The 21,454-nt window shown below is 44.1% G+C and overlaps 2 protein-coding genes across 5 annotated transcripts in view; both read left to right on the forward strand.

The window, feature by feature from the left end:
* GNAL (G protein subunit alpha L) overlaps positions 1 to 21,454 on the forward strand; it is a 198,532-nt gene that overhangs the window by 171,197 nt on the left and 5,881 nt on the right. For all 4 annotated transcript variants that reach the window (XM_081078181.1, XM_081078183.1, XM_081078184.1 and 1 more), the window contains 6 exons: positions 11,537 to 11,591; positions 13,110 to 13,183; positions 14,209 to 14,267; positions 14,611 to 14,731; positions 16,103 to 16,233; positions 19,253 to 19,320. In XM_081078181.1, the coding sequence (XP_080934307.1) occupies positions 11,537 to 11,591; positions 13,110 to 13,183; positions 14,209 to 14,267; positions 14,611 to 14,731; positions 16,103 to 16,233; positions 19,253 to 19,320 (508 nt within the window). The remainder of the gene's footprint in view (positions 1 to 11,536; positions 11,592 to 13,109; positions 13,184 to 14,208; positions 14,268 to 14,610; positions 14,732 to 16,102; positions 16,234 to 19,252; positions 19,321 to 21,454) is intronic.
* Positions 2,893 to 5,566, forward strand: CHMP1B (charged multivesicular body protein 1B). Its single transcript, XM_081078856.1, has one exon. The coding sequence runs from the start codon at positions 3,010 to 3,012 to the stop codon at positions 3,607 to 3,609; it is 600 nt and encodes a 199-aa protein (XP_080934982.1). The 5' UTR covers positions 2,893 to 3,009; the 3' UTR covers positions 3,610 to 5,566.

A 21,454-nucleotide genomic window follows, 5' to 3' on the forward strand; every position in this document is an offset into this window, starting at 1 on the left:
TCTGAAAATACAGCTCCTGGAACTCCACCCCATTCTCTAGACTGTCTGACCAGTCTGGAGAGCAGACCTGCCATCATTCAATAAATGTAGCGTCAGGGGATGTTAACTTCTTTTAGCAACTTACTTAGGTCATATTAACCTTGCAATCAATGCAACTTCTTAATCTTCTCAGAACAATTAGTAAATCAACTTATTTTAATCCAAAGATGTTTGTTCTTGTTAACTTACTGGATTCCCCGCTGTTTTATTAGTGGTCCCCACTTTATCTGTGGGATCCTATTTCTAACATTCACTCAGCAGATGGGTGGTCAAAGGCCAATTGATTAGCTCTCTGTGCTTCGGTTTCCTTACCTGTAAATTGATGTTAATAGTGTCTATCTCATAAGGTTTGTGAGGATGAGATAAGTTAATTCATGTGAAATGCTCAGAACAATGCTTGGTACATTAGTGCTTAATAAATGTTAGTTGTTATTATTCTCATAGTCTATCAAAGTTTCTCATGATTATTTTGGAAATGCTCTCACCGAATTAGAATTTGTCATTAAGCAAACTATAGAACATGGTTAAGAAGCTGGGTTTTTAACTGCAAGGAAAAACGGGGAATCAAAAAAAAGGGAGGGTAAGATGGGAGTGAGCAGAGAAGGGGGCGTAGGTCCTCGAGCCCCACTTCAAACGGATTTCTTGTCTTTGTTGGTTTTTTATATTGTTTTTAGAAGTGTCTCATGCGAACAAAGAGTTCTACTTTGGGGGAGGAAGTAATCTTGGTTAAGCTGCTAACTAGCATAATGTCCTAGCCCCTGCCAACCACAATTCAGTTCAGCAAAGCCTTATTGGATGCAATGCCTACTGTGTGCAGAGCACTACTGTCCACAGGGAAAAAGGAATAAGACTATTCAATGCTTCATCTTGGATTATAATTGTTAGGCACCTCCGGAAGAAATGAGTCGTGGGAGACCAAAATTGGTCTATTAGAATTTATTTCGCATGTTTGAGCTGCGGGAGGTCAGGCTAGAAAAGACCATAACCTCCCCCAGAAAAAAGGGGTGTGGAGTTTTATAGGAGGGGGTAAACGAGGTTGTTCCCCCTTCAATGTTTCAGGGGGTTTTCGTTGCATTGTCTCTAGCAACAAAGGGTTTCAGGGCATGACCAAGCCCACCCGCTCCACACCCTGGCCCCCAGGCCTCCGTCGACCACCCAGGCTCACCCAGGCCCGTTGATCACAACACACAAAGTACAAAGCAAGACAGGATAAAATGGTTTCTACATTCCAGGCGGCTTCTCCAGGCCTAAGGCAAACACAAGCTGACAGGTACAAGGTACAAAGCAAGATAAGATGGCTTTTAAGATAAGAAGTTTCCTGTTCCTGGCCTAAATATAGCCTAACAATAATATAATTAGGTTACGTATCCCCACAGACTTTCTGCCAGGAGGTATACCCTGTGTGCTATGGCAGAGGTGCAGAGTACAGTGGCACCACAGAGGAGGGCGGAGCTGGAAGGCTTCATGGAGAAGGTGGCTTTTGCAGATAAGCAATAGGCAGAGATAAATGGGGTGGAAGCCCAGGCAGCAAGGACAGTGTACACAGAGGGAGAAGCATCAATTTTCATTCTCCACACTGATCAAATGACACAAATGATGCTCAACTTCAAGCTTCATTCTCGTTTAACTGGCACATAGGGGAGGGAAGAGTAAGAAGGGTGCCCCACTATGCCACATAGAGGAGTTCAGTCTTTTTGCCCAGGTTTTGGAGCAAGAGAATGATATAATCAGAGCTGTGTTTTAGGAAAATGCATGTGACACCAGAAAACCTTTAATTTGTGGTTCAAGACCTTTGGCAAGTTATCACAGGAGAAAGGGATTGGTGAGACTCTGGATTAAAATTATCACTAAACAGAATTAGCTCTCAGTGATCATCTTCAGCCTAGCTCATTAGAGCAGGTTGGGTCTTCTTATATTTTGTTATTGCTGTACCTGAGGTAAAAAGCTACAGCACACATTGCTGCCATTTGAAAGCCAGCCTTTTTAAAGAGTTTAATACATAGTGACAGTTTTGATGTATGCAAGTGGGTGTGTGTCCTAATACTTCATGATTCTCTGCCTGCATAATTTAAAATGAAAGTTTAGCCTGTCAGACTTAAATGTGAGTGAAGTTCCTTGGATATTTATAAAACATCAAAGAGATAGAATCACGTCAGCAAATGATGGGTTTTTTTTTATTACTAAATCACAGGAGGATTTTTTTGGACGATAGTTGCCTGGCAACTCACCTGCAAGCAGAACTTCCCGCCAAGGTATACGTGGGGTGGTCCATGGTTTTGAAGGTTTTCACCCATTGGTGAACTAATAAATAAAAAGATATCAGGACTGTAGCCAAAAGTGTAATCAAAGACTGAGACGCAGGACAATGATACAAATTTTGTTTTGTTTTTTAATGTATTAACAATTCATGCTTTCATGTTTCCCTGAGAAAGTGGAAGTTACCCAAGCAAAGAAAACTTTAGTCTACTGACCTGTTTGCTGGTGTTTAGCCCTCTGCCCAGACACCTTAAGGCTTGCCAAGTTTGGAGTTCGGGTGCTTTTTACGGGCAGCTCTAGACACATCCTGCACATTTCAGTAGATATATGCTTAAGACAGTGTGTGTGAACACGAATTTTTGTGCATCTGTTAATACTTTAAAAACTGAGCGGAACTCGGTGCAAAGGGCGAGCACCAAGGTCAACGCGGGCAGCCCGGAGCTCCAGCGGGGTCGGCGGCGTGTGACCCGGGCCCGCCTCAGGGGGCGGCCCCTAGCGCCGTCAGTCCCCAAGTCCCCGCCCCGCCGCCCCGGGCCGTGCGTCCCGCGGGCCCCGCCTCCCGGCGCCGGGCTCTGACGTCACCGTCTGCGCCGGGCGGCAGAAACAGGAAGTGGAACCAAAACAAAGGAGCGGCAGCCGGGTGCGGGCCTCCTTTCTGCATCTCTTCAGAGGACGTCTGGGTTTTGGCAGTCGACTCCGAGGAACCCTCCGATTATGTCCAACATGGAGAAACACCTCTTCAACCTAAAGTTCGCGGCCAAAGAACTGAGCAGGAGTGCCAAAAAATGCGACAAGGAGGAAAAGGCCGAAAAGGCCAAAATTAAAAAGGCCATTCAGAAGGGCAACATGGAAGTTGCGAGGATACACGCCGAAAATGCCATTCGCCAGAAGAACCAGGCGGTGAATTTCCTGAGAATGAGTGCGCGGGTCGACGCGGTAGCTGCCCGAGTCCAGACGGCGGTGACGATGGGCAAGGTGACCAAGTCAATGGCCGGGGTGGTTAAGTCGATGGATGCGACTTTGAAAACCATGAATCTGGAAAAGATCTCTGCCTTGATGGACAAATTCGAGCACCAGTTTGAGACGCTGGACGTCCAGACGCAGCAAATGGAAGACACGATGAGCAACACCACGACGCTGACCACTCCCCAGAGCCAGGTGGATCTGCTGCTCCAGGAGATGGCAGACGAGGCCGGCCTCGACCTCAACATGGAGCTGCCGCAGGGGCAGACGGGCTCCGTGGGCACGAGCGTGGCCTCGGCCGAGCAGGATGAGCTGTCCCAGAGACTGGCGCGCCTGCGGGACCAAGTGTGACGACAGAACCCGCCCCGAGGTTTTCTGGCTGTCGCCACCCTCTAAAATGGTTTCTGAAATGGTGTGTCAGAGAGCTACTATACACTAAAAACTTGGAACGTGCCAGAGTGCTGAAATGCTCTTTATTTAAAATGCTTCTACCTTTGGGTTTACAGTGCTCTCCGATACATTACGAAATTCCAGGCTTTCTCCACCCTTCACTGGATTGTAAAGTTCTGTATAGTTTGTGATGGTGTGTATTTTTATAGCTGCCTTTTAACAGGACTAGTTAATTTGATGTACATGAATGTTTCTCAAAAATATGATCGAAACTCTAGTTTTCCACCCGAATTATCAAAATGGAGGTGGTTTTTTTTTTTAACTTAGTGTAATTGATACATAGAATTGATATGTGCGTAAAAATTAAAGAGAGGAGAATGATTACTTTGATTACCGGGCTATCAACACCTCATTCAACTTACTTCATGGACAGTGCTATTTCAGTGTATCCCTTTTTGGCCATCAAGATGAGACTACAGTTGACTATTAATCTGTCCTCATAACTTATATTAAAATTACCTTAGGATGTTCTTGCCTAATGCCCTCTTACTGTTCTGTAAATTTTTGTGTAGTAGTTGTTTTTTTATAACTAGAAAAAAATGCCACTTCCATTTATTAGATGGAAAAATTGTTCGTTTATGTTTTTATTTACTAAAGAGTTTTTTAAAAGCCTTAACAAGGTTTAACATGACAGTTTCTTTCAAATTAACTTCTCTAACACATTTCTAGTTATTTTCTATTTCAATACATTATTTAGACTTCTTATAAAGTATGTTAATTAGCATAGCAGTTATATTACTGTAACATTGCCAAAGAACTGTTGATTGGTTTGAGAAACCCCTGGGACTGTGTTTGTAGGTTTTATTTTTATTTTAACAACCAAAAATAGAAATAAAATTAGAACAGCATTTTAAGTTCTAATTATTATTTGTTCTTAAAACAGAAACCTTGCAAATATAAGTTGGAATATTTTTCTTAGCCATGCAAGTAACAAATATACATGCAAAGGTTGGAAGTCTGGGAAGAAGGAAAGGTGCAGGATTGAACAGCAGGCTTGATTCTCTAAAGCTAGAGCCCAGCTGTGTTGTCTTCCATCTTAATGGAATGGCAGAGCGCATTTTCTGGCTGAAAAGTAAAGTCTGTAGCTGCCACCCACCACTTTCTCATTGCCTCAAAACATGGAGAACATTGGTTTGCTTTTGTCTTGGCAAGTATGTTAATCTAAGTTAAATACTTAAGGATATTTTAAATCCTCCCTTCACTGGAAGATGTCTCCATCGAGAATTCCAGTGTTTCAGAAAATAATTGTAGGGACTCCTCCAGGACCTTTGAAAGATTCATAATCAAGTATTCGCCATTATAACATTTTCCAGTGTGAATGAATGTGTTTAAGGGGGGAAAAAAAAAACAGGTATACGAGAGCTGACCTGTTTAAGTGTCTACATCTGACTGGATGTTGTTTTGAAGCCTTCTCTGTACGGGACATCAGTCAATTGTCCCAGGTCTTTCTAGAACTTGCCCCTTTTGGTGTCGCCTCTCATCATATGATTGCACAGAGGCAACTGTATGAGTACAGCATGAGTCATAAGCCCTCTTTGGACTGGAAAAAAAATAATTAAAACTTAAATTATAGCTTAGTATTGAACCCATTGGTAAATTGAAGAACCTTTTTTATAGTGCAAATATTCCCAACAATATAAATATATTTTGTGAGATTAAACAATGCTTGTATAAGCTTGAACTTTCTCGATATGTGTTCATTTCAAACTATGTGAATGTACATTTTTAGGAACTATAAATATTATTTTCAAAAGCATATTAGGCCCATGAATTACTTCCTTATTTTTGCAGTTGATGAAATCCTGAAATGTAAACCATGAAGTTTGTCAAATAAATCATTTTAAAGTGCATGTCACTACATATGAATGTGCATCCTATTTAAAAAGCTTTTTAAGGAAAATAACTCAGAGATAGATTTGGTTCAGAAAGTATGGTATTTTTCCATTCTCACCCTTATGACCTGCATTTGTTAGATTAGCATGGAATTTTCATGCATATTTCTAGAGACCTTAGCTATTACTTCTTTACTGTAATATTAATGGTTTATGGCAAGAAGATTCTTCCTTATATTGAAACTTCCTCAGGCTAGATATATTTTACAAAAGGACCCAACTCAAACATACCAATGAACAGTTAATCTTCCATGCAACTACTGGTACAGTTTTTACTTCTTTCTCCTTTTTATTTTTCTGCCTTCAAAAGCAGTTTCTAACATGGATTTAGAATACTCGTAAACTTTTATGCACTATTTAGTTTACTTCAGTCAGATGATATGTGCACTACTGGAGAACTTTCTTACTAAAGCTGTTTCTTCCTGAAGGAATGTGAGTACATGTGTGTGTGTCAGTGCATGTTTTAGGTAGAGTCATGCTGAGTCTTGGACACTGTGCTTACCCAGCTGTCTTTGATTTGGAAAAGAACACCACCTAAAATACGCACCAGTCTGATAACCTTATTAACTAGACATAGTCAAAAGGTCAGCCAGAGACACAATCAACATTGTCAAGTGTAGGACCTTGCACTCTAGATTCTTCCTCTGCACTACGCACAACACTTTTGAGGGCGTTTCTGTAGCAAAATCCAAAGTTCAACACTTTCAGTACTACGTATTGACAAAAAGCCACAGCCTGTGGATGTGGAGCAAACTGATGAGCAAGTCCCTGTAATTTTTTTTTCTTTTAATTAGCAAAAGGCCTCCCTGGTTGACCTAAGTTGTTTTTCTACAACTAGATGGTAAGTTCCCTGTGGAGCAGGACAGACTGTGTCTAGTTGGCTGTGTTCTGTTGGCTCCTGGTAATGACTCCAGCGTGAATGCGTACTTCCCTCAGATGCTCTCACTGGTGATCGTGCGTAGGTGACTAATAACATACTCGGTAGATAAGGTGGTACAGTGGGCACTGGGCCAGAGCCCCATTATATACCCTCAGAAGCACTGTGCCCTTTTCCTTCACAGTGTTTCTCCAAATTGAAATGTATGTTCCTCCTCTTCAAGATTTATACATCCTCCTTCCCTCCCAAATAGTGTCAGGACAAACAATTCAGCAGTGTTTATTCAGAATGACTGAATATAGTAAAAATTTAGGCTAAAGTATATCAGATGCTGGTTAGCTGGGGCTTCTTTCTAGAAATTAAAGACATGCTTCTGCCTTAAGTGGTACTCAATACAGTTAGGTAGATAAGGCATACACATTAAGAGAAAAATGTACGTGTGTATACAATTGTAAAAAAGTTATGAAGATGAACACAAGATTAGTGCACTTTACACACTTTATAGATTTTATACTTCAACTTTTAAAAAGGGTAAATCATGATATAAGGCAGTATACCAAGCCAATCAATTTGTGAAATAATAAGTACATGGAGAACAGAATTGCAGTGTCCCTGGTGGTTAAGATTGGCTTTTTGGAAGAGGCTGGGGTTGGATTTAATCTGCAGCTTCAGAGAAAGAAAACTGGGAATTACACAAAGATCTGAGGCCAAAAACTACATGAGAATTTAACTAGAAGGGAGGGTTTGACATTAAAGAGTGAAGAGAGATCGGGCAGATTGTGAACAGCTGGGAGGCCAGATTAAAAGTGTGGACTTTACCCTGAGGAAAGGAGCAGCAGTGTGAGTCATCAGAACCTATACTGTCCAGATGAAAGGAAATTACAGCCTAAAGTAGGGTGGCAATAAAAATGGAGAGCAAAAGGCACAGTGCTTTTCAAATTCTGATGTGCATGTGGCTCACTGCTTCACCAGGGCATGTGGTTCAGCTACAAATCCTGATTGCCGAGGTCTGCAGGTGCTGCAGCTGCTGAGGTGAGCACCACCTTTTAAGGAGCGTGGATCTTAACCCTACTCCACGGTAGAACCGCCCGGTACTTTGTCACTGTAGAGGTCATCTTTTTCTCCGCGGTATTTTTATATCATGAAAACAAGCATCATGAAATAAATTTCAGTAACACACTGAGAAAAAATTTTATTGGCCTTAACAGAGTTCCAACTGCTACACTTTTCACAAAAGAGATAAGTTTAAATACATTTTCATTTAGCTGGTACTTTTTCTCAGATCCGGTTGTTTAAAGGCACTTAACAGAATATTTTTTATCTTTTCATAATCCCTTCCTTGTGCCTTTTCATGATCAACTCCATGACCACAAGAACTCTGTGACTTTAGTTATTTTATGGGGGAGCAGACAGCAGATGAGAAATAAACAATGAATTGGCATTTTGTGCCAATATTAAACGGAAGGAAGATCTAAATGATGAGAATAAAAATGTTTCTGCAAACATGAATATCCTCAACTGTAGCAGGATATAATGAAAAAAATCGAAGTAAATGTTTTCCAACTACTTTTTTTATAGTGTCCATAATTACAATTATAATTTGGTATTGTCCCGAAACTCTGTATCTAGTGTGAGTGAATGGTCTATAAAGGGGATTCTATAGTCTGGTTAATTTTTTGGCTTCACAGGCAGTGGCATGTTTAAGAAGACAGTGCTACTTTAAAATGTCTTGTGAAATTCTGTGTGTGATACAGAAGACCCTTTAAAGAGCCCCGATTTGAAGTACTTCTACAACATGCTGGAAAATATGAGGATTGAACCACAGATTTAGGCAAAAGGCTGGCGGAAATCTACTACTATAGAGTTTTATTTTATTCCTTTATTCCTTAGAGAGTCTTTCAAAGAACTGGGGAACACATTCACATTCGGGGGGAATTTTCACATTTTATTTTCATTGCACAAACTTGAAATCCATGAACTCGGAATACCATTCAGCATCAGTAACAATTAAGAAGATATTCTTGGACACGTTCTTTGATGCTTCTGAGGTCTCGCTTAGATGGTTAAGTACCAGAGCTGGAATGAACTCTGAGTATCCATCCTGGAGACCATGGATGGGGAAAGAACTTGACATCTTTGCCTTTGTCATCAGCATCTCAGAACCACTTATTTTTAACAGCATTCAGAAAAGTCCTCCCACCACTTCCTTTGGAAGGTACTCTTTAATCACATCTATCAGGAACTTTTAATGTATTTTTTAACCACATTTCATTTTTTTCCCCTTACACTAGTTATTAGCATCTGAATAAATTCACCCACCTCCCTTCACCCTATCTGCATCCTGATAGAAATTGGATGCTTCCTAAACTAACTATAGCCAAAGCCTTTATATTTAGTTTAATTTTCAATTCTTTCCAGCCTTTTTAATCAGAGATGATTGGCTTCTGTATCTCATGTCAGTATTATATGTCACCTGCCAAGAAGACAGATCATTTCTGAATCAAATTATTGTAGCCCACAGCAGGGATTGGGGAGTGGGGGGATGGGTAGCGGGGGGAGTAGCATATCCACCACCACCCAGACCCACCTGGTTGTCTGGGTTATAGTCCAGAACTGCTTTTCCAGGAGCAGAAACCTTTCACTTCATCAGTCTTTTGGCTCCTTTCCTGCTAGGTGGTCAGGAACCCAGTGTGTACATTCTAGGCTCTGTCCACTCCACCAAATTCAAGACCAGCAAGGACTGAGCCAAACTGCAACTGTGGTTTTCAAAGCAGGCCTCCAGCAAAGGCAGGCCCCCCCTCCCTGGGGCCTCCAGGTTCCTCCAGCTCCCTGGAGGTCGCCTCCTATGGCATTTCCAGGGTTGTTTGTACTCTGTCCAAACTCCTCCTTCTCAGGTACCAGCTCTGCACCCTGGGCCAATTCACCTACCTTCTGGTATGCACTCAGCAGCACCCACCAGGGCTCACAGCGCCTGCTCCAGAAAGGACACAGGATGTTCAGGGTCCCTTTGGCTTCTCTGTGGCCCTGCCACCTGGCCATAGCTTTGCAGTCGTTCTCAGGAGCAGTTGACTTTATTTAACAACTCCCACAGAAAGCAGTGCAGTCACAGACACGACCCTCCATCATTTCCTCCCCCTGTCCCCCCTTCCCCATGGGACAGGCTCTGTCTTCCAGCTGGGATGACCTCACTACTGACACTGCCCCTTCCTACATACTGCTAGTGGCTTGCTTGCCATGGGGTTGCCTCTTGTTGCAGATCTAAGGTAGGTCTTGGTTCTGGAGCAGCTGGGCCTTGTGCCAAATAAAGGGTGCATGGATCGAAGGCTGCCAAAATGTCACCGCAGCACCAGGCCACCATATCTGGCCACTGAGATTATCTTTCACTTTCCAGTAGGAAGGAGTGAAGATGTCCAAGGGAATTAAGTGGTCTTACTGTGTCTTTGGCCTCCCTCTTGCCTGTGCTGACAGCATCTCCAGGGCCTGCAATGCAGGCTGGTAGGTGGGGAGTGTAGAGATTGGAGATGACATCTCCCCTGCGCTGTGCAAAATGCCCCCAAGCACATGGACTCAGATGAATGCCAAATCATTGCTTTACTTCACATACCCAGTGATGGAACCCAAACCTTCCAAGATTGGACAGGCTGGGAAGGCCAGGCCATGTCCCTCTAGTCTAGGTCACATTCGCTCTCCCCAGCGTAGGAGCCTCACCCAGGCCACTTGGACACTCACAGCCAGGAGACCATGGGCCACTGAGACCCCTTCCCTCACCTCACATGCTCTCCTGCTGCCCCATCTCTCTTTCGAAGTGGTCCTTTACTTACCAATTAACCAGTCCCATCTCTTCCTGTGTCTTAAAAGTCTCCACGGTGTCCTTTGTACCCGTAGACTGGGCCTCTCAGCCACCTGCTCCTTTATCTTCTCCAGCTTCAGGAAGAGGAGGGGAGTGGACATTCTTTCATCAAACAAATATTCAGGGGCCAGGCCTGTGTAAGGTGCTGGGGACACCTGGACCAACCAGACAAAGTGTTGCCCTGGGGGCTCGCATTTTGGAGAAAGAGATAATGAACAGATAAACAAATGTAAAGCATGTCAGGCTGTGATAAATGCTTTGTAGACAAATAAAGAAAGGTTAGCATGGAGATGGACTAGGGTGCTACTTTAGGTAAGATGGACAGGCAGTCTCTCTGCAGGGAGGGAGAGTACCTGCCTGCAGGACCCCTTTCTCCCATGTCTTTTCCACGTGTAGATGCAGTGTGATTGTCTTCCCTTCCACTTCCTTCTCCCTCCCTCTGTGTCACGATTGACTGCTAGGCTCACAGTCCATGCTGCAGTCTCTTCCTGCAAGTCAGGGGGACTAATCCCTGAGACTCTCAGACTCCCAGGATCTGTAGCTAGTTACACCCAATTACCAGGGCAACTGGCAGCTCCCTGGGCATTGTCTGCTAAGTTCTCTGTGCATGTCCAAAATGCAGGTACTCTTTTTCATTCGATATGGAGTCACTGTTGCTCACACAAGACTCATTCTAATTGCTTCCAGGAGTGCTCTACACACTCTGTGTAACATATGAGACTGCTGGGACCAATTGTATAGCCTCTGCCATGTGTACATACCACATTAAACCTGCTCTCTCACACACACACACACACACATTCACACATTATTTTGGATCTTATTCAGAACATATCACGCTAAAGGAACATCTCTCACCTCCCCTGTTGTATTTGCATTGCAGCTTGGCCTTCCTCTACCAGCTTAGTCTTGGAAAGAGGCATGTGCCCCTTCCCAATTTCTGAGTGGCCCCTCACCCACAACCCTATGACAATTGACAAGAGGGATGGCAAGAGCTGAAAAAAACAAAAAAAAAGATAGTCGTAACCTCTCAATCAGGAATATTATGCTATCTAGACAGACAAATATGCAGGAAAGAAGATAGGAACTTTCCTCAGCCTCTCTGCTGTGCCTGTCCCCCTGTGCTTGTGTGACTATCCTATACAGCACCCCACAGCCCAGGAGAAAGTCATCAGAGAACATTCTGAGTATTGCTGTCTTTCTTTTCAGCTTCCTGGAAAGAATCGACAGTGTCAGCTTGGTGGACTACACCCCCACTGACCAGGTATGTGAAGTCAGAGCTGCACCACCCGGCCACCCTGTGGGAACTTGTGAATTAGAGAAACTGCCAGTATTAGTCAATGATTATTTTTAAATGGATTAAGGAAAAAATTCTTAAAATAGCTACTTTGTTCAAATTGTTTGCACTGTCCCTGCATGCACACATGTTGTGTTACCATACCCTGTTAATTGGCCCATTGACTTAACTCTCTTTAAAACTTGCTTGATTTCTAAATTCCCAATATCAACAAAATTTTATCTGTGGAATAGGACTAAGCAATTCCCATTCCTCTTGGAGCTATCAACAGAAAACTACACCTTTGCTTCCCCAGCTTCATAAACCCTGCCCATTCAGCTTTTATGACCCTGTCCTAGTCTGGGTCAGAAACCACAGCACACTTTCCAGCTGTGACCCAGTGTGTCTCCTTTGGGTTAAGCTAGATAAAAGTGCCCAACTGCACATTTGTAAGTAGCAGAGAGGGACCTTCTGTGTCTCCCGAAACCTTTGATCCTCAGGCATCTGCAGAGACTTAGAGAACCTTGAACTGCTCAGCTTAGGAGCCACCCAGATGCCTCTAGAGCTAGTGAACTCCAAAAAAGTTAGAGGACCTCCATTCAAGCAGCATCTCCCAAGTGTCTGTGTCCCCTGGAGGAACTTGGCTGTGGGCCCTTTCTGGGGGCTCTCTTTTCTCTGCCCTTCCTTAAAGTCTGAGCTTCTCTCTCTCCCGTGAAGTCCATCTCTCTCTGAGGCTGACTCCAAGAGCTCAAAATTATCTGACAGAGCAATAGAGTCAATCCCTTGAGGCTGTCCTAAATACGTCTCGTCAGAGTAAGAGGGGACAACCACCATCCAGCTTCCAGAATGATTGTCTGCTTCATTAACATCATAATAGATTTGTGGTCAGAAAAAAATACCCCGACATCTGATAAATGTACAAGAGATGTCAGCTGTGTAAAACTGTGTCTTTCTCATCCCCTCCGGACCGCATCATCTTTTAGAGGGAATAAAAGTATGCAGGTAAGAGAGGGGAAATCTAAAATCAGCTGGCATGCAGTCCAAAAAAGCCATGATCTGTGAATGCAGAGTTGCACTTCCTTTGGTTTCTCACCCAAATGGTTCTGAACCTGGAGCTGGAGTTGGCTCTCCAGTTGTAACAGAAGAGCACTGGCAGGGTCTCTCCCAGAACACTAAGCATGTGATTTGGTTGTCAGGAGCATTGTCATTGTTCCTGTCAGTGAACTACATTCATCAGTGATTTAAAAAAACAATCATAAAGAAAGTAAAAGCACAGCTCTCAAGTATCTAAGGACAAATACATTCACTGTGATTTTCTCAGGGGATGGGAGAGGTGGGGGTAAGACAGAATGCATTTGGCTGAGTTTTTAATTACCGTGTTATTTTATCTTGGATAATGGCAGAAATTGCTATTCGGAAACTTAATTATCATGGTTGCCTCCAGGGCTTTCCTTATGAAGGAGAACGACATGTCACTTGGTTTTCTTTCTCTCTTCTTGCCCTCAGGACCTTCTCAGATGCAGAGTTCTGACGTCAGGGATTTTTGAGACACGATTCCAAGTGGACAAAGTAAACTTTCAGTAAGTGTGTCCTTCAGAGCAGGCCTGCTGTGGGGGGGTGGGAAGCCCTCCTTGCTGTAGGCTGGGGTCTTACTGGGTGTGGGGCTAGGGGACACTGCTATTACCCAAGGCGCTAGGGCTTAGGGGAGTGGAGCATCACCGTGCTTTAGGATAAATGTGGGGACAGAGCCAGGAGTGCAGTTTCCAGGCTCTCGGCCTCACGTGGAAAGGTGCTGGCTCAGGTAGTAAATGGCCATCAACTGTGATTGGATGGCCATCAGCTGTGGCTAGTTGGCTGTCAGCTGTAACCAGTGAGCCATTGGCCACTAATATAACTGCCGTGGCTACGCTAGCAGAAAATGGGGGCTAGCAGGAAGATGGTGGCTGAGCTAGCAAGAGTGAATTGCAATTAGCACAGCGGATCACAGCTAGCAAGCGGGGTTGGTTGGCAGAGAAGTGGACGACAGGTTGCGGATAGTGTGGCTCCTGCTTCCTGTGTCTCCAACCCAGCCGCCAGAGAGAATATAGCGGTATGACTCCCCTACCTATGGCTCCGTGGGTGTTCCTTTTTGGCCTCACCATGTCCTGCGTTCTTATGTAGGGAGCGGGAGCAGAGACCCCGCATGCCACCCTGCATGACAATAAGTAAATACAGACTGTGTGGTTCTGATGTACATGCAGTAAATTTAGGGAAGGGAAGAATCCAAGACCTGAGACACCTGAGAACATGAGAAAGACCAAGGCATCGGGGTAGGTAGAGAGAAACTGCAGCCAGAAACTCAGGCAGAGGGATGCACTGCTCAGGTTGCTCTGAGAAGCGGGCTCAAGTCAGCCTGATGGCTGCGCAGTGAGGGCTGAGACCAGAGAAACGACTGGGTGTGGACACCCAGGCCCAGCAAGCTGGTATGGAACCTGGGGCTGGGCCCGAGCAGTCTGTCGAGGTCCCACAGGGAACTGTGCTACAGGCCACACAGCAACAGAGAGGAGCACGGAAGTGTGCATTGCTTCCTTGCACTCCTAATAATTGTCCTGTTGTCCTTCCACAGCATGTTTGATGTCGGTGGCCAGAGGGATGAGAGAAGAAAATGGATCCAGTGCTTTAACGGTGATTTCTATGCTCTCTCAGAAAAATGGGATGAATTCTCACACTTGCTCCTGCTACTGTATTTAAGTAGCTTTGAATCAGATTATATATAAAATGTCTTCAGTATGAATCTCAGAAATAAGGAATTTCAGCATCTCAGATTTCCATCTATCATTCACTAATATGGGTAGACTCCTGGTCAGGTACATTACTGAACAACCAGTTATACAGACAGTGCTGATTCAAGTCATTCTTGTAATCACGGAATGAAAATTTCCCTGGAAATGGGTAGCACTTGGATGTGTACTTTATCATAACCCCACAATGACCATCAGTCTCACTTTTTGTCTCTTCTCCCACTAAGACGTCACTGCTATCATTTACGTCGCTGCCTGCAGTAGCTACAACATGGTGATTCGGGAAGATAACAACACCAACAGGCTGAGAGAGTCCCTGGACCTTTTCGAAAGCATCTGGAACAACAGGTTATAAAAATAATAAATTCAGTCTCACCACTCGATTGCAAATTTTCTTTCACGAAAAATACCACTCAACTCACTTTTAGTTTTATTCTCCAGATATAGTCATTCTTTCCTTACTGATCAATTCAAAATTATAGAAGTATCTCTTTTAGTCCATGTCATATACAGACATACTTAACATGGGGACTGTTTCTTGATGAAGCCCTGGTAGTGCTTTGTCAAGGAAATTTAAATCTCTGCTTTGAAAGCCTAAGATCATATCTAGGGTTCAAATTTGGTGTTTTGTTTGGTTTTCAAAATTTAGAAAGTACTAATTTTAACCACACATCACTTCCAGTTTAAAAGCACAACACGATCATGTTTGAAACTGGTAGGACTACACAGGGATAGAACTGCAAACACACACACACACACACACACAGTCACATGGAAAAATGACAATGATGTTAAATGAAAAGGCAGATTTAAAAACACCATAATTTATTTTTATAGAGATGATAGATATGTGTGAGGATAGAAAAAAAACTACAGGTGAAAATATAAAAATTCTAATAGTAGTTGTCTCTAGGTGTAATTACATTTGGTTTTTTTTCTGTAATTAAAAATTCATTTTTACAAGGACTGTATTTTATAAGTAGAAGAAACTGTAAATCTGTTTCCATTTGGGGGGAGAATGGGTTGTTTCTAATTCACAGTACGATCCCTGTGCTGTAATAATCAGCTTGATTCCTTTGAAGTACTGGAATTTCTAAAGGCTTTGCTGATAGGCACACTGAACTCATGTGAAGCCAGTTCTCAGTATTGAGTTAATGAAAGAGAGAGAACCTTCCTTCCTGCACCTTCACTGTACCTGAGCCCCTCCCCTCAGCTGGTCATGTCCAGTGCAGTGACCTAGCTCTCGATCTGATTCATATCCTCTCCCCGTCTGGAGAACCTCCAATCTGTTCAGAGGTCGCAGGGGAAGAACCAAGCCAGCCGCAAACTATATTCTGTGTGATTAGCTAATGAGTCCTCTATTCTGTTGTTGTTGTTGTTGTTAATGCTTTAATTGTTCTAATTTTCTGACCCTTTATTAGTAAATAACACCAAGTGTATTTATTACCTAAGTAAACCTTAGCCAGTAAATTTATAACCCCAGTGAAGGTAAATTAGAAAGTGCTGAACTGCTAAATCAACTACCTATATTTATCATTATAAGAATGGCTTGTTGGCAGACGGAGTAGGGCACTGAGATACAGGTATATCAAATAATGCTAAATGTTATACATCATCAAGAAAATGGCAATGTTGTCCTTTTCACTGAATGTCTCCTATGTTAGATGTACTTTCCCATATAGTGGATATGAAATTTGTATGTTTATTTCTCCTTCTCAGGTGGTTACGGACCATTTCTATCATTTTGTTCTTGAACAAACAAGATATGCTGGCAGAAAAAGTCTTGGCCGGAAAATCAAAAATTGAAGATTATTTCCCAGAGTATGCAAATTATACTGTTCCTGAAGATGGTAAGATTTCTAAACAAGTTTCTCCCGATGAAGGAAAAGACTTAATTGTTCTTTCAACAGCCCTGTAACTACAATTCAAACTGTTCTGATGAAACTAGGAAATTCAGTTAATTTAAATCAATCCTCTCAACTATCCTCAAGTGCTAGAATATTAAAATGTCCTACGTAGGATTCCATTTATAAAAATTTCAGAGTTTGATTTTCCCTTCAAGCTGCAGTTGCAGAAAGGGTAGTTTCGGGTGTGAATATGTCATTAGTTGGGGTAAGTTCTGCGTCTTGGTGCCTCAGTTGGGTCTGCTGTGAACCAAGCCCATGTTAGCCCTTTACACTGACCTTCACACTGAACCCTCACAGTAACGCTATGTGGGAGCAGCTGTTCTTCTCATGTTTTCCTATGGAAAGTGAGGCTGAGAGAGGTAAAGTCACTTGTTCAAGGTCATTCAGGCAGAGCCTGTGAGAACAAAGCAGCCTTGGAACCCTTTACTTCTGAGCCTGCACTTTCAGCCACTGTGTTTACATCTTTTGTCTCCAGTAATGACTTTGTCTACAACACTGGTGACTTCCGTTAGGGTGACCAACCATCTATGGGGGTTCCTGGGACATGGGACATTCAGTGCTAAAGCCAGGAAGGTCCTGTCCGGGCAAACCTGGAAGAGTTGGTAACCCCAGTTCCAACCGCTGCTCTTCAGTTTTGAGTAGACACTGGGCCACCAGAGTCTTGTAGGATGTAGGTTGACAGCAAAATAGCACCACTTCTTAAATTTGAATCCCAAACTAGATAAAGCAGAATGAAAGGGACTTTCCTAGAAATCCTAGTTAAGAAGATAAGAAAATTCATCATCCTCTTTGCACTAACCTCAGCCAGTCTGGGGGTGTGCTTTCCAAGGCTAAGGTGGTGTGCCACCTGCCTAAGGGAAATCTTCAGACTGCTGTGTAGTCCTCTCTGTTGCTGGATTACCTATCTCCCAGCAACAGTCTTCTTTAACTTTCTCAGGCACCAGTGCCCCCCATCCCCTCACCCTGTCAAGTCAATACTCAAAGCTCTGCGGAGCTTGCCTCCAAAATGTCCACTGTGGCCTGCTCTTCCTTCTTTTCCTCCTCACTGCCTTGGTCCTGACCCTTATTTCCCACTCATCTCAGCTATGGATCTGGCCAGTGCAGTTTCCTGCCCAGGCTTCCTAGTTCTGGTCACTCAACTTTACAGAACATTCTCAGAACTTCTGCCAAAGTTACCTTTCTGAAACACAACCAGAACCCTGCTTTTGATCCCTGCCAACAGTGACTTAATCTCACCACAAGCTGAGGCCAAACCTGACCTGTCCAGGAAATAGTAGAAGCTGTGTTTCCCCAATCTCAGCAATATAGTACTCCACCCTTCACCCTCAGTGACACTGTGCTTCTCCCTCCACCCTCAGTGACGCTGGTCTCCTCCCCCACCCCCTCAGTGTCACTGTGCTGTTCCCCCTCCCTCTCAGTGTCACTGGACTCCTCCCCGTCCCCCTCAGTGACCCTGGTCTCCTACCCCTCCCCCTCAGTGTCACTGGTCTCCTCCCCCTACCCTCAGTGTTACTGTGCTGTTCCCCCTCCCTCTCAGTGACACTGGTCTCCTCCCCCTCCCCCTCAGTGTCACTGGTCTCCTCCCCCTCCCCCTCAGTGTCACTGGTCTCCTCCCCCTACCCTCAGTGTTACTGTGCTGTTCCCCCTCCCTCTCAGTGTCACTGGTCTCCTCCCCTCCCCCTCAGTGTCACTGGTCTCCTCCCCCTCCCCCTCAGTGTCACTGGTCTCCTCCCCCTCTCCCTCAGTGTCACTGGTCTCCTCCCCCTCCCCCTCAGTGTCACTGGTCTCCTCCCCCTCCCCCTCAGTGTCACTGGTCTCCTCCCCCTCTCCCTCAGTGTCACTGGTCTCCTCCCCCTCCCCCTCAGTGACGCTGGTCTCCTCCCCCTCCCCCTCAGTCACACTGTGCTCTTCCCCCTCCCCCTCAGTCACACTGTGCTGTTCCCTCTCCCCCTCAGTGTCACTGGTCTCCTCCCCCTCCCCCTCAGTCACACTGGTCTCCTCCCCCTCCCCCTCAGTGTCACTGGTCTCTTCCCCCACCCCCTCAGTGACACTGGTCTCCTCCCCCTCCCCCTCAGTGTCACTGGTCTCTTCCCCCACCCCCTCAGTGACACTGGTCTCCTCCCCCTCCCCTTCAGTCACACTGTGCTCTTCCCCCTGCCCACTCCACTCTTCCCTCTACACTGGGCTTCCCCAGGCGCCTGCTCTGGCCAAGCGTGGCAGGCCTCCAGGCCAGGCCTGACTCAGCACCTGTAGAGCTCCCTACTGCCTGCTCCATGGAAGTGCGGACCTAGTCATAGTAGTTGCAACAGAGGAGGAAGAAAGTGATGAGAACATGCTGACGTGAAGCCTAAAGTTTAGGAAGATAGATCTCACAGGGTCACAGAAACTATTCAATGATCCCGTGAACTTAGAATCTGCATGGGAAAAAGTCTTGGGAAGGGTGTAGCGTCAGAATGGCCGTTGTAGTTGATTTTAATTAGAAGCTGCGGATGCCCTAGTCTGTAGTAGAAACAGTAAGAGGGGGTCTTTCTAAGAATAAGGCTGATGGAATGAGAATGCAGCCCTGATGAGCAGAACCTCGGCAGAAGCCACAGCTACAGTTCTGGCGCCCAGCTCCTGGTAGGCTGCCGGGTCTTCTTTCCTCCAGAGAGCCCTGAAGGTGAAGAAGACAGCTGTGGGCTTAGTCCGTGTTCAATGAGATACTTTCATTTTATTTGAGTGGAAGTTATGCCCCACCACCAAAAAATAAAAATAAAAAAGTTTTATCAGAGCTCTGTTAAATTAAAATGATTTGGGAGGAGAAAATAAAAATAAAAATGACATTTTAGTTTTTTTGCTTTGTTATACAAGTCTTTTAATGCTATGAGTATACCTCAGTCTAATTTTATAATTCCTTTTATATTTTCCATAGAGTTGATTCTCTGTTTCACATTACTTAAAATTCTATTTTTAATTTCTACAGCAACACCAGATGCAGGAGAAGATCCCAAAGTTACAAGAGCGAAGTTCTTTATCCGGGATCTGTTTTTGGTAAGCAAATTTATTAACCTTTGTTTTCCTATCACCTTACGGTTAAACTGTTCTTTGCAATTTGAAAATTACTTACCTTTTCATGACCTCATTCATTCTCCCTTCAAATTATGAGATAAGAGAAGGTATTGTTACTTCATCTCACAGCCGAGCACCCTGAGGTTCAGAGAGGTTAAACGTGTCATCTCAGGTCACACAGCTTACAAGCAAAAATGGTACTGAGACAAATCAGACCCCGTCACTTGTATTTTCCCAAAAGGAGAGAGCCCTTCAGCAGAGTCTGGAATACCAGCTCTCACACTGTGTCATCCTTTCAGCCCTTATTCTCCATTCAACTCTAAGAGACTAAGGTTAACGTGAAAATGGACCTGCTCAAATTTAGACATATCCTTTTTTTTTCTTTTACTTTTTATTTTGAGATTTCAATTTACATAAAAAAGTGAAAGAATCGTACAAGTAACTCCACATACTCTTCACCCAAATGGACTAATTGGTAATCTTTACATTTACTTTATCTACTTTTCTCTTTTGAATAACCCAGTGTTATTGTAATGGCTAGGAGTTTCACTAGAAACGATTATATACCATGACATACCCAAGAGCATGTTCCAGTAATACCCAGACAGCACATGGTACACATCGACTGTGCTCTGCAGAAGTGGGTATCAGCCCAGTCTGCAGCAGGGACAGTCCAGTTGGCACGCCTTTTCCATTGGGATCAGATCCGCGGCTTGACTCTATGGAAACCATGTCTCTACCCTCCTCCCACCATGCTCCCTGTTTCTCTTAATCTTATATTGAGTGAGAAAGTTACAAGGGCAAGAAATCAAGTCGCAAAGTGAATTCTGAGGAACAAGCATCCCCAGTGACATAACGGGTAGTGCTGGGAAAGGGCTCTGCAGTGAGTCAATCTGGGAAATGCTGTGTTGAATAAAGTGAGACAGGTTTCTCGGTTGCAAGTCTTCTCAGAACTTTTGCCGTGCTGATGCGCACTGTGAATCTCTTCAATCAGGGAAATTGTAGTAGATCAAGAACTTCCTTTTTTGAGGAGCATCTTGCAAGGCCATAAAACATAAAACACATACAAAATGTTCCACAAAATGCCATTCTAATGAAAATGAAAAGTTAACTAAGTGTGCAAACTAGGCATTTAGATAAAGATTAGAAATAGAATATAAATGGCCATGGTTCCACTACTTAGTCCTTGGCCAGAAAACTCTTCTTCTCTAACAATGGACAGTTCTGGCTTGTATGCAGTTTGCAAATCAGGGAGATAAAGGCATGGGGGTATCGACTTACACTTTTTATTTTGGAATTTGCCTGGGCAGTGAATCATCTGAGAAGTTTTGAGTCAGAAACCATAACCCCAGTGGTTCCAACCTCATAGAAGGGAGCCAGGGCAGATTGCAGAATTGGTTATTTATTCAGTATTTAATCTGGACAGGAGCAAATCTTGGGTGAAACAATAACTTTGGTAACACAGGGCCCTGCGAGATTGTGGGACATGAAGGTTATAAAGGAGATGGAGAGATGCAGGGAAAGGACCTGTCCTTGAGGAAGGTAAAAAGGGGGTTTTGGCAGAGAAGGGAGAGGGCACAGTGAGAAGAACCCCTCTTTGAGAAGGGGCCAAATACAGTCTGAGCGTTCTCCTTAAATGTCATTACATGAGGAGGGGACTGACTACCAAGAGGTTTGTCCCAGGCAAGTTCATTTCCTCCCGCGGGGAGGCATGAAGCATCCCCAGAACAAGAGGAACTTAGAACTGAAGGATCCAGGAGGAGAGAGAACCAGGTGGTAAGCCCCCAGAGACCCCCAGGCACCGTCAACCAGTCCCATCCCTCAAACTGAAAACCACCTGCAAACCTGAGCCCAGACCCAGGCTAGAGTCTCCTCCATGGCCAGTGTCACCAAACTTTTTAAAACAGAAGGTAGTGAGTCAATACCCTGTGTCTTGATGCTCTTAGCATCTGTTAGAAACCTGCATGTTTTCTGGGCTATCTTCCTCGTATTTTACTAGCCCCTCTCAGATTTCTTGATTATCTCCTAAGAGAGGGCTTCAGAGAGTTGGACAGCAGCCAGGTGACCCAGCCAAGCAAAGCCTAAAATTGCCTAGTTTTCCTTGACAAGCTCATTT

Source organism: Rhinolophus hipposideros (assembly GCF_964194185.1).
Source record: "Rhinolophus hipposideros genome assembly, chromosome: 17".
In the NCBI taxonomy this organism is placed as follows: domain Eukaryota; kingdom Metazoa; phylum Chordata; class Mammalia; order Chiroptera; family Rhinolophidae; genus Rhinolophus; species Rhinolophus hipposideros.

What these genes read in the sequence shown, in the direction of transcription:
- CHMP1B (XM_081078856.1), top strand. Translation starts at nt 3,010, where the DNA reads ATGTCCAACATGGAGAAACACCTCTTCAACCTAAAGTTCGCGGCCAAA.